An 18,482-nucleotide genomic window follows, 5' to 3' on the forward strand; every position below is an offset into this window, starting at 1 on the left:
GTTTGCTTACACTTAATTTCTTCTTTGTTATAATTTGATTCTTTGAAAATTTTTTACTGATTTAACACTCTTTACTCAACAACTAGTTAATTATTTTCATATAATGACGAAATAACATACTCTGTTGTTGATCTGTAACTTGATACACCCTGTGATCATCGTTGTCGTGTTGAAGCACGTTCCAGTCACACGCTCTTTTATTGAAAGATTCCGCGCTCTTCGCTCTTCGCCTCTTTGATCTGCAACTTCTTATTTCATCACGAAGTGAAAATTTTGCGCTATCCAGCCTTTGCTACGCAGAATTTAAAACATCGCCTTCTCGCTTGCGCTTATCGACCACTGTCACGCAATACACGACTGTTTGTCTCGCTCTTACTAGAGCTCTCTAGGCATACTTCGCCGCTGTCGCCATTAATCCTAGACGATTCTTGACTTTTTCCATTTTTTTCCAGGGCATACGAATTTTAATGAATTTTCATGCACCCGCTTCGTTTTATGCTCCGATTAATAGTCTTGCATACGTTTGTACTCGTTAATCAATTTACGAATTTCACAATTTCTGTCTATCCCACTTCTGACACCAAATTTGTAGGGATGACCATTCGATGGCCTTCACAAGCACTTGAGTTCTTTATGTTCATATTATTTTATTTAGAGAAATTGGTGAACAAGCGTAAACTTATGATTATTGTACATTTTCCGACATGTATTTCAAAGACAACGAGCAACAGCGAACACATCTTTTCATTGACTCTTCTAGCTTACAACTCAGCTTCTCCTTCTTGTATTTTTATCGATAAATCTATCGTTGATTAAATATCCATAGCAGGGTTGCATATGATAAGTGATTTTATATTACCAAATGAGTATAATGCCAACATTATACTCGCCTGTTTAATTTAACTGATTGTAAGTTCGACCACTCCTAGTTCTGTTTCCAACTCCTACATACATAGGTTAAAACTAAGATATATATTCCCTTAGAATCTTACCGCATTCTTTCCTCCTACGGCCTTCGAACTCACGACAATAATGAGCTTAATATTTAAGTAATGGCGTATCGGCTCAACGTGCGCACACCATTCACGCATCGCGCAAGTGTAGGCAGGTACTCTAAGACCCACCGCTTCAAAAAACAGGTCATAACATCCGCGCCATGTGCCACTGTTTCCTCGTAGCGCATTTCTCGTTCGGCCATTTTTTTGAATAGATCGTTAAGTTTTAGGGGGGCTTTCTGGTCCACAGATACCGGCAAGTGGGTAAGCGGGCGAGAATTCACAACGTTGTCGGCCTCAATCATGAAACTCTCCAGTACTTCTCTGGCTCGAATACATCTATGAGCCTTTTGGCTTCTCTGTCGCCCCAACAAAGTTCTTTTCGTTGTCACTGCGCAACCTCAGTATAGGTCCGCGACGGCAAAGAAAGTTCCTGATCACGATTATGCAAGAATCAGTTGACAGGTCATGTGCCAGCTTTAAATGTATGAACCTTGTTGTCAGAAACGTAAGCAAGGCGACCCATCTCTTATCTTTTCGACGTCCGATCGTCACAAGGAGTGGTCCAAAATAGTCCAGTCTGTCCTCTGACGGAGAACCCATTATAGGTGGCGCTGGCTGCGCTCTATGTAGTTTGCACACACTACATGCAGATATTACTCTACGCAACAGTCAACGCAGCTTTGTTATCCGTAGTTTGGTCCTGATGTCGCCTATCGTTGCATCCACGTTTTGATGCTTCATTAAAACGTGGTAGTGATACACAATCAGTTTCGTCAGTGTGTGCCGGTGTGACAAGATTATTGACCTTCTCGCACTAAGCGGCATACATCCTGCCATCCGCACGCAAGACTCCATTGTCATCTAAGTAGGGCGCCAGCCCTCTTATGTTGTGCTTCGATGACCGACTGATTCTTCATTGTATGAGGCCCAAAACTCGTCAGGGAACGCTTCGCATTGCGCTCGCCGTATCACCAAGTTCTCAGCATTTTCACACTCCGTACCGGTGAGGCCGAATCTTTCAAGCTCAGTTCTCTGTCCACGGCTCCAACGCGTGAACCCTAAAACCCAAGCCTACGTCCTCACCAGCCGACTGTAGCTGGAGAATCTCTGAAATGAAATGTAAAAGTTATTTGCTGCAACTAAGGCAATTTCACTCGGCATCTCTTCTTCATCATCGTAGGATGAGTGTTCCGTGCCCGGTTCGGACTGCAGACTGCTGCATTCCGACTTCCGCAAAAATGTTGCCCGTCTAACCATCGTGACTGTTGGCTGAGGTCTACGTGGCAATGCGACCTCGTTACGTCGTCTGCTGCATTTTCAGCAGTAGGTACCCATCTCCATTGGGAAACTTTTGCTGACTCCAAAGCATCGCTGATCGCTATACTGTGCTCCTTTCTGACAGTGTACATCAACCTCGTTCCTAACACGGCTGCTTGCAATACCAGTCGTGGAATTGACATCGTATTCATTGGGACACACTTCGTCTTGGCACATACGAAGCATACTTGCACGTCGTTGTTGTCGAAGGTGACCCTCAAGAAAGTTACAGCTGCGAATGCTGACTGGCTAGTATCGACAAAAACGTTTAGCTGTATTGCCAGCACAGGTGTTTGACCGAAGTAATGGCGCGAGCTCCGAAATCCTTCCACGTTGTTCTATCATGAAGCCATTTTCTAAAGGCCCGGGCGATCTCATCTGGTAAGGGTTCATCCCATTATTTCCCATTTGTAATTTTCTAGTTATCATGAGGCAGCTAAGAAATCCCAGAGGATTGAATATTGACATGATCAAGCTCAAGAATTCCCTCTCACATCGGAATACTTCATGTTGAATTTGAAATCGTCCGTGGCTGGTTGCCAACACATGCCCCGATGCTCCTAGTAGCCCCATGTAGGCTACAGTAGACGAACTGGAAGTAAACTGGCACAATTCAAATCCAGCATTTGCATGTATTTCTCTTATTCTTGTGGCTTGATGGCGTCGCCTTCACTATCAAAACTATCAACATAGTCATCCATATAGTGGCATTCAAAAATAGCTTTAACCGCGCGAGGATCTGAATCCTAAAACTGCAGGGCATTCGAGGTCTTCACATATTTCGCGGCGGTTGGCGAGCATGCTTGCTCTAAACGGCAGAACCCTGATCTCATAAACATCAGGCTCCCGGCGATCATCGCCGTTTCGCCACAGGAATCGCTGGGCGCATCTATCCTGCGGTCGAATTAAGACTTGATGGAACATCTCTCGGATGTTTCCACAAACGACAAGGGCACCTTTCCGAAAATGGAAGGGAACAGCTGGCAGCGACTTATAGTCTTATTGCGGCCCCTTGGGTAATGCCGAATTTAATGAAATATCACCAAAATTTGCTGCCGCGTCGAAAACCAGTCTTATCTCACCGGGCTTATTTGGATTTTCAACTCCAAAGTACGGAAGATACCAAAGTTTGTCGCTGTTGGCTAAATCGACCTCATGCTGCTTCAATCGTCGAGAAAACTCTTATGACCGATCTTTACGCTTCATCTTTCTCTCTACGTTGACCAATCTTTTGTATGCCATATCATAGCTTCATGGCAACTTAACATTATCTCGGTTCCATAATAAACCTATCTGGCAACGTTCTCCTATTTTCACCGTGGTGCGACTGGTGGCTTTAGCTTCACACCGAAGTTTACGATATCAAAATAGTCATTTACCATATTTTGTATTGCATCCTCCTGCGATACTGCTAGGAGGCATGACTTTGATGACGTTGCCGTCGGTTGACCGGCTCAAAAACCACCCATCCAAGTTCGATGGCTGCGTCCCTGTGGTGCAAATCTTTTTGTTTGCATTGACAGTCCAAGATGCGCATGATTAAGTCCAATCAGACGTTGTCCGACAAGGAGCATAGTTAATCTAAAAAATGCCGAGTTTGCTCAAGATAGTCGGGAGCTCCCGGCTAGAGCATACCCTGAACTCTCTTATTCCAACACCAAATAAATTAATAAAAAAAACTTCCCTTGGCAGGGTTCGAACTCGCAACTGACCGCATTACTTGCTGTCGACTCTGCTCAACAGCCACAACAGCAAAAAAAAATAGTTTCTTTGGTAGGGGTCGAACTCGCGACAGGCCGCACCACTTGCTATGCCTCTACTCAGCAGCCACACCAATTATAAAGTACTTATGATAAAAAAGGAACTAAAATAACATTACAAAAAAAGTCGCAATTACCATGCTGTTAGAATGCGAAGCAGACAATCATTAATGTGTGTGTGTACATGTATACAGAAATTCTTAAAGCTGCTGCCCACTCAATTGCGCAGTTGCATATAACTTTGGTTTTTTCTTAACCGACCATTATGAAATTTTCTCCCATTTTCAGTGGATTCAGGGTATAAAAATAATTAAAATGATAATCATAAATACAGGGACACCAATTTAATTGCTGTCATCATCAGTTAATCGCATTCGCTTGTTTTGAAAAATTTATCATCTCTGGAAAAATTTTGAACTGAAATGGAGCCGTTGTGCAATACAAGAATTTAGCTCGCGTTGGAATTGTGAAGCTCTTTCGACATTGGGATCGGTTTTGAAATGGTATACTAATTTGTATGCAAGTTAAAGTCCTTTATGAATCCATTCTATAGAATCAGCATCTTTTTCAGCTTTAAAACTACCAGCAATACCTTGCGATTTGGCCACATACATATGTTTTCTCGGCAAAGAAAACCTAGTTTCGTGGATTTAGTGGAAATTCCTTGCCAACTTTCTGAAATCCAGAAGCAATCTCGACCTTGAGAAATCCTGCCAACTATCCTATGCTTGTAGAAAATGATTAGCTCTTCTTAGGAGTTGATTGTGTAGAGCACGACGGTTCTTCGTTTTTATAATTTTATAAGACCTTAATGCTTGCTGTTTTATATTGTTTCCGTCTTTAGTTCTAGTGTATGATTCAGACTTGACAGAAAGTTGCTTTACAGAAAGCCCAATTGAAATTTTGGCCAAGATATTTTGTACCTTCTCCATTTCGAATGCGATCTAAAATTTCAATTTTGGTCTCCAAAGAAAAAAAAAATTTTTTACTTGTATTTTTCAACATTTTCTCTTAAGGATGCATAAAATATATAACAAAATTAAAAATTTATAAATAATTGAATGAATATAAAACATATGTTGGCTTACATTTAATCTTAATGTGTTAAAATTAAATTTAATGTTACGTTGGCCAACCAAATTAGAATATATAAAATTTGATTACCAAACGAGTCTGATTGCATTGATAGTTCACAAAATATTAACACATTTCAATTGATCTGACAATTTGGCTTATATCCACAAAAAGGGAGTTCCCCTAAATTTGTGCTATTTATAATTGTTAAGACAAATTTGCTGGTATCCACAAAAAATGAATTTCCCTAAACTTGTAATACGAACATATTTCGTAAAAATTAAACTTGAGAAAAAAAAATTAAGCTCTACTAAATGGTTTAAACAAAAGACGTATTTATATCGTTTTTATATTTGGAAATAAGAAATATTAACATTTTTGAAGCGAAATATACGTTCAAAATAAATTAATCCAAGTCCATTCGATTTTCCAGAAAAAGACTTCCAGTGTGCATTTTAGATTCTTTCATTTTTAAGTGAGAGTTAAGCAAATCGTCCATTGTAATAGTAATTAAAGTTTTGTTAGTATTAGTACTTGCAAGATTTGAAGGCGATTGCAGTTTATCACTCGATCGCATAAATTGTCTCATTCTATATACAGAAGCATTTCTGCACATTTCTCGAAGGTCTGAACCAGAAAATCCAATTGTAAGTTTGGCTAAATGGTTATAGTCAACATTGTGATCGATTTCTTCAGTTGCCAATATTAGTTTAAGAATTTGCATTCTTTGAACTTCGGATGGAAGGCTTATGTGGAATTGAGCTGGCATTCTACGAACAATAGCCTTGTCAAGGTCCTGAGGGCGGTTAGTAGCACCCATTACAATTACTGCTGAGTTGGGATTCGTACTTAGTCCATCCCATAGCATCATGAACTGAGTTTTCATCATTGCCGTGGCCTCATGATCATTCGAATTACGCGCACGTAGAAATGAATCAATTTCATCTACAAAAATAATGCATGGCTGAATTTTTGCAGCTAACGAAAAAACTGCAGATGCAAGTTTTTGCGATTCTCCGTACCACTTGTCAGTAAGAATAGCCACATCTAAGTTAATAAACCTCATGCCCGCTTCCTTAGCAGTTGCTTTAGCAATTAATGTTTTCCCGCATCCTGGCGGTCCATGCAAAAGCACACCTCTGGGAGCTTGCCAAAGTTTTGATTCCTTAAACAAATCGCGATGTCGCACAGGTAAAACAACGGATTCTCGAAGATCCTGAATTACTGAATCTAAGCCCGCTATATCGCTCCATTTAACTGTTATGTCGGCTGGGACAATTAAGTGTGATGCAATCATCAATTCATAATCAGTAAACGTTTGTAGATTAACATTGAAATTATTTTCTTTACTTAATCTAAAAAAAATGAAAAATTAGTTTTACTTAATTTAATTTTATAAAGTACATTAAACCTTTTTAATTGTTCTTCGGCCAGCAATTTAGCTTTCTTTTTGTTTTTACTAGTTGGATCTAACTGGTTCATCATCCATTTCACAGAGTAATATGTTATTACAGAGGCTATAGAGATTCGCAGGAACATTTGAAACATATGTCCGCGAGTTATTTCTGAGCCTCCAAAATTAAAATGATCCATTTGTCCTTATTTGATTACGAATGATTAACTTAGTAAAACAATATTTAAATACATATATGACCAGAATAGGGATGATAAGATATCGATACAAAACATTCGATTTCAGCCTCAGATATATAGCTCCTGAATTTATAGCCTTCTCATCGTAAATTAAAGCACGCTTCCACATATACAGCCAATTGGACGAAAATACTGTTCTATGTTATAATAATAGTCAAAGTAGATTTTATAAATTATTATAAGACAAAAGGGAAAATTTATACAAAGCGAGTAGGCTTTTGTGAGTAAGCAATAATTTTATATTAAGGTAGCCTTCATGTATTCCATATCTTCTGAAGCTATATTGTGTACTTATTCATAGTAAAAGGTGCTTCCCACATATGACTTGCTGTTATGGGAAAACTTTCTATATGTGATAGCAAATCGCCTATCAGGTATGGCTACTAAAGAAATGTAATATCCGGTATCATTGGCTCTAAATTCTAAAATATACGAAGTTTCTAATAATCTAGAATTAATTGTTATCGATATATCACAAACGTGTCTTATTCATGCCGGCCACCAATCAAAATTACACAGGATTTGGTTCACGCGTCATACGGTCCCGCTAGAAGAATGATTTTAATACAATGATAGTGGGAATTTAAGCAATACATAGATGCAGACATACACGAACGCGGCCGATTTAAAAAAAAACACACAATTACGACAATAATCAACTATCTAATAGCTTCTGAACACATTTCTCACACATTTCAGAAAATGTCACATTTTTGCAAATTGTGTGAAATGCGACCTGTTTCCCCATAAGAAAACACATTTCACACATCTTTCAAGGGTCATATATTTTAAAAATATGTGTAAATTCGCCCCGAACATTTCGGTTTTTTCTCGATGATAAACAGCGCTGATAATCAACGAAGGCACGCCAACTTTTAATAAAAAATTCAAAATAAGAATAATCCCCATTGTTTTTTTTTTTTAATTTAAACATGGCGAAATGTCGAAAAGAGTACCTAAAATGGAGCCCAAACTTCAAAAGCGCAATTTTTGAGTTTTGGAAGAAAATTTGTAAAGAAGCGGTACTATTTCCACTCACATTTTACCGACAAACGGTGGAACATCAATATGTGAAATTTGAAGATGTGACATTTCTTAAGCCAGTGGACAGAGGCTATTAGTTTCGTCCATACCAGAAAGTCACCCTTTCTTATTGGGTAACTCTTAAATAAATCCACCATCCGAGCTAGAACTGTGGAATTTTATATTAATAAAACAGATAAGGATTGACTTCATTATCCTTCGTATTATATAATTTGCTATATAATTTATTATGGTATATAATCATTACTTATGCTAAACATTTTAATTTATTTTTGTGTAATAATATGGACGTGAAGATAGTCTCACTATTACTGTTTTTAGCCATAAGCCTTAATCTTCAATATTTCTTATGTTAGTTATAACGTTCATTCTTCATGAAGAAATATTTTTTAATTATTTTAAACAACTCCATGTGTCCGTTCCTTTGATAATTATTTATCTACCACGTTAATGGGCGTAAAGTAAGTAAATTTACAACTACCAATTAATTTAGTAATTTGAAGTAACCATGCCTGATCCCTTGCATATCTCGCAAGAGCAGCATTATCGCTTATGCTGAGTCGGCTTACCGGCTGTTCTTTTGCAACTTATTTTTCTTTGTAGCTTACGTATATTTTGTAGCTCAGCACGGCTCAGCACTTATTTTCTCGGCCATAATACAACAAAACGTGTGTGTGACTTTTAATTAGATGTCATGTTTTGTTTTGCATGTTTTTAAAAATCAGGCTAGAAACCAGCAATAATGAAATTCAAAAACAAAACCCTAAAGAAGATCAAGGTCAGACGTCCGAACACTTGCACATAAACCTTTGCACATAAACAGATTAGAAAGCGTATGTACTGTGGGAAATGTCTAGCCGCTTACACGCAGGATACAAGTGTTCAAGGCCAAAAAAGATAACATACGTCTGAACGTATGACAGGGCAGAGCGGGTGCACAGTACTGCTGTATAGTAGGCCTTTGATGACCAAGACTACTCAGCCACGGCAGTTCAATATGACTCCGACTCGACAACGATTTGTTACATGTCTTAGGGAACATTCCCTGCTACTGTTTATCGAACGGCCGATGGCTCGGATTAATGTTAAAAATCTAATAGATACAAGAGAGGCTAGAAAATATATTATCGAAGGAAGAGCACGGTAATTAATAAATCAACGCCATTAATGACTTTTAACGAGACACTGCCATTATTAATTCAGATGCAGCCACAATCCGCACGGAAGATTGCAGCCCGGTTTACTCGCAGGTATATCCTCACCCCATGGCATTATTTCGAAACGGCCCTGTAGGCCCTCAAGGTCACCGCACAATAACTCAAAGTTCGTTTTTAATAAAAAGACTATCACAGGAATACACGCCTTGCCATTGGCTTTACAAATTTAAATAAGCGAACTTTTGCAGATTAAAAAAAAGTGCTATGTTCATGTGGGTGATAGTTTAATATTCTCTGAGGATAAAAAAGATCTTGTAAAGCAAATTGCCTGGGAATTAAAGAGCACGTGTGACGCACTGAAACATTTTTAGGTCCTATTGTAGAGTACCTTGGTTTAATAGTAGTCAAGGGAGACCGACCCTGAAAAGGCAAGATACCCGGAGCCGAAAAATCTTTTCCACCTCGGATCATTTCTATTCTATTATGCTATTCTATTTAACGGCCGATGCTTCTGGTATTGGTGCAGTATTGAAACAAGAGGGAAGGCCCATTACTCTTATTTCAGGAACGTTGAAACGTTGAAAAAAAGAAACACACTATACTACCAACGAAAGATAATTATTTGTAGATCTATGGCTTAGGAACTAGGGTTAACTTAACACAAATATTTACACAGACCAATCCTTGACCTTGACATCAGTTAGGAACCTAAACGCAAAAATTTAAAGATGGAAGGCGTAAAAAATTCGTGTCGCACATGCTCTTTCTTGTCAGAATTAAAACGCTTTGCAGAATGAGGTAGTTTCAGACGAAACCAATATCAATAGTGAAATTTCATTAACCTAAACGGTAGATGCAATGGAAAAACCTTAATTAATTTCGGAATCACATAATTTTAATTAAGACGTAATTCTAGTGTAATCGGGAGAAAGCACGCCCTGTGATTCCACTAAGCTTATCATTTTTTACATTTTTTCCAAAATTTTACATTTTGCGATACCAAATTCCATACAAATTCGAGTTTCCAACCAATCGCCGGTTAGAGCCTCAATTCTTGCATTTGCCCTCTCTCTCTCTGTCCATATACCTATGCCCTTTTTATCAATGCCTAACAACTTGGATTTATCTCCAATGTTGTCTTTATCGCCTTCTCCGAGGGACTGCCTAATAATTACCCCTGTTTTATCCCCTGTAGTAGTCCCATTTGACCCTGTACTCGAATCTACCCCAGTTAGCCAAACTGCTTCAGAACCCATCATTTGTGAACAATCATATGTAGAGGCATGATTGTTCACGAGTTCAAGCCCAAAAAGCGTATCCAGCCTGTCACCCTTCCAGTCCCTTCAAAACAGTGTACTATTTCTGCCCCAAAAAACTAACTTCGTCTGTTGACCAAATCTCTATTCATTATAAGAATGTCAGATGTCTCATTTCTAAACTTAAATATTTTTTCATAACCACCATTTCCTTATATTGGGATATAATTGCATTTTCAGAAACATGATTTTGAGTTATTTTTTTAACAATTTTATTTTGCATAGAAATGATCGACCGACCTCAGGTGGTGGGGTATTAATTACGCTTAAAGCCAATCTCCGGTCAGAACTTTTCTGTTTTAGTACGCCTACGGATGCTGAAATTGTCTCAGTTAAGGTGTCTTTTCTTACACGCAATGTCTATATTAAATGCGCTTATGTTCCTCCTTCTTCTGATATTTAAATTTATATGTATACCGAATTTCCAATTTGTCCACGTTCCCTTCTATATCCCTTCCTGAGGATGTATATCATCCTACTTAGAAGGTTGCAATGTTCAATTGCAGTCCTCTCGTTTTACATTCGTCATCTACATGTAAGCCCCGTCGTTGCTTTCACAAAGCAAACTATTCCTTGCATAATCAACGTATTCATGAAATCGATAGCACCTTTTTATATGACGCAGTTGATATGAATATTGCTATTAATGTTTTTTTATACTACCCTGAACTTCATCTTAGATGATTTCATTCCTAATACAATTCCCTCAAATGCTACATCACAGCCACCCTGGTTCACTGCCAGACCCACAAAATTTAAATTCTAAAGACTTTAAAAAGTTTAAAAGGTTTGGTTCGAGAATTGACTTGGCTAAATATTCCAAAGCCAAGTCTACTCAAAGAGTATAGTTCTTCCCTTCTTTGTCCATTGATGAAGCTTTTTAATCTATCCCTTGAATCTCTCCATCCTTGTGGAAATAATCTTATATCATACCTCTTTACAAGATAGGTGGGAAGTCTAATATACAAAATTACAAGGGAATTGCCAAACTGTCCTCTATCCCTAAATTATTTGAAAAAATAATCACTTCGAATTTGTAGCATTTCTGCAAATCAGTTGTTTCCCCTGTTCAACATGGATTCGTAAAGAATCGGTCAACTACGGCCAATCTGCTTGAGTTTACTTTCTTGGTAAATTATGCTTTCCTTTCGAAAATGCAAACTGATGTCATTTACACTGACTTCAGTAAGGCGTTTGACTCTGTGCACCATGACATTTTTCTTTTTAAACTTAACCGAAAAGGTTTTAAATGATCTCCCCTTTGTTATATCACATGCCCGTGTACTCATATATGCGTACGATGTCAAACTTATTCTATAATACACTAATCCCCTACATCATTCTCGTCTACACGACTATTTGAACGCTATGCGATTGACAACACTCCACTGCAACGTATATTTACAGTTAATGATCTAGGCGTTCTTTTTAATTCTAAACTCAGCTTTAATCTGCATAAAGATACCATCGTTAATGAGGTAAAAGGGATTCATTAAACGATGGTCTAAGGAGTTGAACGATCCTTTTAAAACGAAACTTCTGTACATCGCCCTATCCTTGAATACTGCTCTTGCATTTGGTCTCCGCAGTATAACAATAGCCAGAATCATATTCAATCTGTTCAGAAGCAATTTTTTCTTACGAGGCTTAAATTGGTTGCAATCTTACTCCAACAGACTGCTACCTCTCAAGGAACCAGTCACATGTAGACTCAGACTTGCTACCGGGGTAGTAAAATGCTTATGGATGTTGTATTGATAATTCAATGTTTCCTAACAGCGCTTTGAAATTTTTATAGCAATCACCACTCCCAATTTTTGCGAGAATCTTAGATTAAAAATTGCATGACATATTTCACACAATAGTGCATTTTTCAAACTTAAAGGAATCTGATGGATTAATATCACATTTCAGTTTGGCTGTTTAGCCAAAGTTATCACAAGTCTAGTTTACCAATAACTCTTAAAACAGATTTTTGTGTAAGTTAATTATGAGTCAGACATTAAGAGTATGCATCAAAGATAGAAAGTAAGTAATCAAAAATGTCCATTGATGCCATGTGTGTTCTGACATCTTCTATTTAAGGGTACTCTTGATTTTAACGAATTCCTAATGATATAGGCCAATCGTGCAAAAAATAATTGTTGAATTATTATAATTTTTTTATATTTATATTTATGGAAAGTAACTTAACTCAAATAGCAGCGCATACACGCAGCCATACAATACAAAAACAATTGAAATTAAAGAATTCAAAAGGAGTCGAATATTTATGAATTTACGAATATGTATAGAGTTTGTGCTAGCTTCTAAATCTTTTCTGTTTCTTATTTGATTTGGTAGTCGGTGCAATGCTTTTTTATGATATTATTTGATTGATAACTTCTGTAATTTGTTTCCCAACTATTATAATCCCATAAATTACAATGGTTTATTTTATGTTGCAACAACAAAAAAAGAAACAAGTAAGAGGTTCTAGTCGAGAGTACCCGTCTAGGGGATACACCGAGCCCTCTTATTCCAACACCAAATGCAGCAGAGGCTACATGCTCTTTTGTAGTAATAGGGTAAGAACAAAAATAAAAATGTTCCTTGGGGAAGGTTCGAACTTGCCACACCAGCTTGTTAACTCGGTAGGGCTCGATCTTGGGACATACCACGCAACTTGCCACCGCCCCTACTCAACAGCGACACCATTCATTGGGTCTTAATGAGAAAAATAGAAAAAAATAGCAGCACAGAAAACAATACAATCGAATTCGAAGCAGATGCACATGAATGTGTGTGTGTACATGTATACAGAAATTCTTGCAAATTTGCGTCGCAAACACGTCTTATTGTACCATATACATGTTTGGTTAATCACTTGATTTATAGCTATAAGGTAGTAACGGGTAGGTGGCGATAGGTTGAAATGAAAGATATTTTATATATATATACTATTCTAGAATAATATATATGGCTGGGCTCTTATATATAACCTTATATATAACCCAATTTGTTAAAAATAAAAAACAGGATTTCGATATCGATTCTTATCGATTGCCTGTAAATGGATTTCGAGGTTCTAGCTCTTTTGGGTTTTAGATATCCTTACGTTCATACATACGAACAGACAGACGGAAGGACGGACACACAGACGGACATGGATCGACTGAATGCTGATCAAGAATATATTTACTTTATGGGGAAGGATATGCTTCCTTATACCTGTTACACACATTTGCACAGTTACAATATACACTTTTTAACCATTTTCAATGGGTTCAGGGTATATATACTCACAAAAAATGTATATTTTTATATATGGAGAAATAATGTAAGTATTAACATATGCAACATATTTCAATGCATATTTAGGACATTTTATCTTAGGGGCAGAAAATGTAATTAGTTTTTAAAATCGTTCGTCCTCCGGGACTTGCCGGTAAATCAATCGGCCGCCGGGACATCAACAACAATGGATTGAGCAGGACGCCTACCCACTTTTACTTGATTTATCGTAGAGGCATACGTACGCACACGTATAATTTTTACACATTCCTGCAAACAGTATTATCGCCTTCACGTGTGAGGGCGATGAGAAATTTCACGTACTCAATTTTATGAAAATCAGGCTGATTTTCTATTATCTAATATATAACACTACCTTTCTTAGTATATATATTCTTTATCGTATTATAACTTAGTTTTGAAACAAACCACTAGTAATAGATGATTTAGATGTTCATAAAAAATTAATGAATATATACTGAATAAAAATCAAAATCTTTCCCTGACAGTGTGGGTACTCCTTTGGCTTGAATACTCTTGCCTGCTGGAATGAAAATTTCTACAATGCAATACATACATAACAACATAAGTAGCTACATTGTTGTGTTTTTGCTTATACGTGCCGTGCTTAAGAAACGTAAAAGAGAAACGGACACAAATAGGTGCAGCATGTTTCATTCCATACGTTTTTAGTTCAACGCTATTGAGTTCTCCAATTGTTAAATTAAACAAATTTTTTTTTTTAACAAGAAATTTTAGCTGTGTTAAGACTTTGTATAATCCTATTTAATTAAGAAAGTAATAAGAATGAATGTGGTAACGACAATTAAAAATAACTGGAAGAAAAGTGTCTTATTATCCTGCGTTGTCGGATATGGGATCTCAACTTTGAAAACTAATATAGAGTACGTGAATGATTCCAAATAATAATGTATATTAAAGAACAGATAACTATATTGTTTCAGAATTAAGCGCTATATGAGCAAGTTCTCAACTGATGTGGCCGTTTTTGGTCAAAATTCCGAATCCCCGAAAAATGTTCTTGTTATTATAAATCCGATCGCTAATAATAAAAAGACCGAAAGTTTGGTAATCATTATGAATCCTAACATAACATAACTATTATTAACTTTAATTAATTTTATTTTCAGTTTAAAAAGTATTGCGAACCTATACTACATTTAGCTGGGTTCTCTGTTGAAATACTTCGAACGAACCACATTGGACATGCTAAAGCATTTGTCGAAGAAATGAATACATTACCTGACGCTATTGTTGTAGCAGGAGGAGATGGTACAAAGTCCGAGGTTATTACCGGTCTTTTGCGTCGACAGGGAGATCTCTGTCCCGTTTCCCTACTTCCCCTAGGCCGCGAAAAGCAATCTTTATTCAAGAGCTTTAAAATAACCAGTAAAAATGATGTTGAATATGTGACAAAATTATCAAACGCTCTAATGCCTTTGCTAAAAAATCAATTTAGGTTCGCTGATGTAATCCAATATGATGTTCTCTCCAATGACGTTAGCGATGGCAATGCTAACTTAAAACCGATTTTCGGATTGAATGGTTTATCATGGGGCATCTTAAAAGATATTGACTCCTCGAAGGATAAATATTGGTATTTTGGTCCGCTAAAGCACTATATGGCTGCGTTTTTAAGATCGTTTTCCGGAAGCTCTGATTGGGATTTAGAGACTGATTATGTATACACACCTCCGTGTCGTGGCTGCAGTAACTGCTATGTTCAAACAGAAAATGCTAGCAGTACAGGTTTTTTCGTGAGTAAGCTTGTCAAATCTCAAAACCTAAATAAGGTTTCGACACAAAAACAAATTAAAAACGATAGCTGCGCTACCAATCTTCATGGTTTTATAAAGTCCAACCAAATTAATATAACCCTCAATCAAAATGATGAAAACTTTGCAGAACTGGAGAGCAAATTCATAAGCTCCTTACAGCCAGGATGGGACTTTATTAAGAATATTCCGAACATTACCAAAAAAACCATTAAACCTAATTTGATACTTAAAAGTAGAACGATCAAACTTTACCCATCAGATAGTACTTCTCCAATATTCTATTCTATCGATGGGGAGGAATATGAACCCCGCCCCATTCAAGTATCTGTTGTTCCTAAAGCTATTAAAGTATTTTGTTAATTCAATGTTGAAGTTTATTATATCGAATTATTATTTTTTAACTAGTATTGCATTATGTATTCACAGCAAAAGTTTATTGTAATTTCTTCCCAATTCCATTGTGAAGTGGAAGTACCGTGAAAAATTAATAATTATAGGTCAATTTTTGGGGTTCACATTGTCGGACACTTCAGACTGGACTGACTATGCAAATGTTGTTCATCTATTAAGAGAGATTACGAGTTATTCGACGTCATGTTCAATCCGTTTTCTGGAGACTCGGCCAAACACAAATCATCTATCATTGGCGAATTAAGCCTACGGCAGATACTAAAGTCCCACCAAAGACAATATAAACACTAAGATGAGTAACGCCCATACATTTGAATGCGACGCAAAATTTCTAGCCTGGCCATTCATCTGGCCTTTAAGGCTTCGTACGACAAGCCTGCCGACTGGTTGTTCGTTCTCCAAAGACCAGACGAACGAATGCCGAAGTCGCGGCTTAACACGAGCTACGAAGTTTGTCGCCAGCCTGCCTTCAGCAAAGCTGGTCGATGCTGCTTTGCGTCGCTTCGTTTTCAAAGTAGATTGAGCGAAAAAGTTTAGAACTTACGATCGACGCAAAGTGCTTGTGCTTTATTCATGTAATTCATGCTTTATTTAAATGATATATTACCCTAGATATTAACAAATAATTTTACAGGAAAATTTAAGAACTTTGATAATTTTTACACAAGGCGCTTCTTGCGCAATAACTATGTTAAGAAAATAGCACACATAGATTGATTTCACTTTTCTTTTTGGACAGTGTATGCTCGAGAAAAGTTCTTGTCTCAGCCAAGAAGTTGTATGCGTGAATTATACATGCATAAGAACCTTAAAGTATGTATGCATGTGTTGATATTCACTGCTCTGGCTTTAGCTGGCAAGAAATTAATTTTGTTAGTTTTCTAGCGCAGATCATGAGCTATCCCAAATTTGTGTTGATATATGAATGCATTTATGGGGTTGGAGATGTCTCCTTCTATGTGTTACACAATTCACGACATAATTATAATATCCTCTGCAAGGGTATAAAAAAAAGATATGCAATCCAAGTTTAAAAGTAATAAAATAGTAGAAATAATTATGTGTAACAGCTATGTTAACTAAAAGAATAACCTATTCAATTTTGGAGGTAAGAAACAAATTAAACAAGAGGTTCTAATCGGGAGCTCCCGACTAGGGAATACCCTGAACCGTCTTATTCCAACACAAAATGAAGTTCTCGCAACGCGCTTGTTTTAAGTAAAAAGGATATCTTAAGAAAAAAAGCTCCCACACCAGTGAACAAAAAAATAGTTTCCTTGGTAGGGGTCGAACTCGCGACAGACCGCACCACTTGCTATGCCTCTACTCAACAGCCATACCAATATTTGTGTATTATTGAGAAAAACTAATTAAAATAGCAGCACCGAAAACAATCGCGATTGCAATGCTGTTGATAGAATTCGAAGCGGACGCGCATGAATGTGTGTGTGTGTGTATAAAGAAATTTTTGCGATTTGCGCTAGCTGCCCCATCAAATTGTGCAGCAAAACAGAAGTTTGGTTTTTTTTTAACCGGTCTTAATGAAATTCTCTACGGTATATTTATTTCATTCTGCCATAGAATATTTTTGTATTCTCAAAAAGTCAATTGCATTTATTTGTGTTTGGTTATTACCTTGATTTATAGCTATGAGGTAGTAGCGGAGAGATAATGAAGGATACTTGATACTACTAGTCGAGAAGCAATATATCAATTTGGTGACTCTAGCTTTTAATATTTACCAAAATTGTTCAAAATAAACGGATATCGATTCTTATCGATTACTTGGAAACGGGGCAAGTTATCTAATATCGAAAACAAACTCGATCTGCGCAGGCAATAGGAGGTCCTTCATCTAAAGTTTCAAGTCTCTTGCTCTTAGAGGTTCTGATATCCTAGTATGTATGAACAGACGGACAAATGTAATATCGATAAATACTTATGATGCTGTTTTACTTAACATTGATAACGACACTATCATAACATAGCTAGGGCTACCCATGACGATCTTTTGCTATTACAATTGCTAGATCTACTCGGCTATTGATGCTGATCAAGAATATATATACTTTATGGGGTCGGAGATGTTTCCTTCTGCCTGTTACATACATTTGCACAAATGGATAATGCCCCTCTTACCCATTTTCAGTGGGTTCAGGGTATAAAATCCGCGGTATAAATGATTTAAATCTTTTAAAGTTGGATTGTTATCATGAGCGACGTAATGATGCCTTTTCTCTCGATACACGACGCTTTAGGTTAGGAAAGGGGTTATGTTGAGCACCGGCTAGTCACGATTCCCGAGATTAGTGTTAATACGAAATGAAAAGGATTATCAGACATTCTTTATAAGCATCACTTTATTCACATTTCCTTCCTTGTAATTATCACGCACTACCCTACTTTGTTTCCCTACGAGAAAACCTTCCCGCACTGTCTAGTGCACTAGCGCTCCGATACCCGTTGAGGGTTATGTTTGTCCCTTTGTCCTCTTCGACACACGTCTACTCATTTTGATCGTCACCGTAAAAGTACCGGCATACTCGCAGGCAAGCCTTGCGTTTGCCTCGGGCGCTCAATTTACGCAACTTCACCTCGGAACCTTCGCTCTTCGCCGCCGAACTGAAGTTGTGCTCTCGAAGATGGCGTTGAGCAGTCGATCAGATGCGACGGCTGGCGG

At 37.4% G+C, this 18,482-nt stretch overlaps 2 protein-coding genes and 1 long non-coding RNA gene across 3 annotated transcripts; 2 read left to right on the plus strand and 1 right to left on the minus strand.

The window, feature by feature from the left end:
- The first annotated feature begins 4,439 nt into the window (after window positions 1-4,439).
- LOC138911225 (uncharacterized) lies at window positions 4,440-5,435 on the plus strand. Its single transcript, XR_011416641.1, has 2 exons — window positions 4,440-4,578; window positions 4,647-5,435. It is a non-coding gene; the product is annotated as an uncharacterized lncRNA (long non-coding RNA).
- A 47-nt stretch (window positions 5,436-5,482) lies between these two features.
- On the minus strand, window positions 5,483-6,811 carry nmd (no mitochondrial derivative). Its single transcript, XM_002057382.4, has 2 exons — window positions 6,561-6,811; window positions 5,483-6,504 (listed from the first exon to the last, which is right to left on the minus strand). Exons 1-2 carry the CDS (start codon window positions 6,740-6,742, stop codon window positions 5,556-5,558), a joined length of 1,131 nt encoding a protein of 376 aa, XP_002057418.1. The 5' UTR covers window positions 6,743-6,811; the 3' UTR covers window positions 5,483-5,555.
- A 7,520-nt stretch (window positions 6,812-14,331) lies between these two features.
- Window positions 14,332-15,756, plus strand: Mulk (acylglycerol kinase-like protein Mulk). The gene is made up of 3 exons (XM_002057381.4): window positions 14,332-14,497; window positions 14,558-14,681; window positions 14,744-15,756. Exons 1-3 carry the CDS (start codon window positions 14,400-14,402, stop codon window positions 15,749-15,751), a joined length of 1,230 nt encoding a protein of 409 aa, XP_002057417.1. The 5' UTR covers window positions 14,332-14,399; the 3' UTR covers window positions 15,752-15,756.
- The last annotated feature ends 2,726 nt before the right edge of the window (window positions 15,757-18,482 follow it).

Source organism: Drosophila virilis, chromosome 4 (assembly GCF_030788295.1).
Source record: "Drosophila virilis strain 15010-1051.87 chromosome 4, Dvir_AGI_RSII-ME, whole genome shotgun sequence".
Taxonomy (NCBI): domain Eukaryota; kingdom Metazoa; phylum Arthropoda; class Insecta; order Diptera; family Drosophilidae; genus Drosophila; species Drosophila virilis.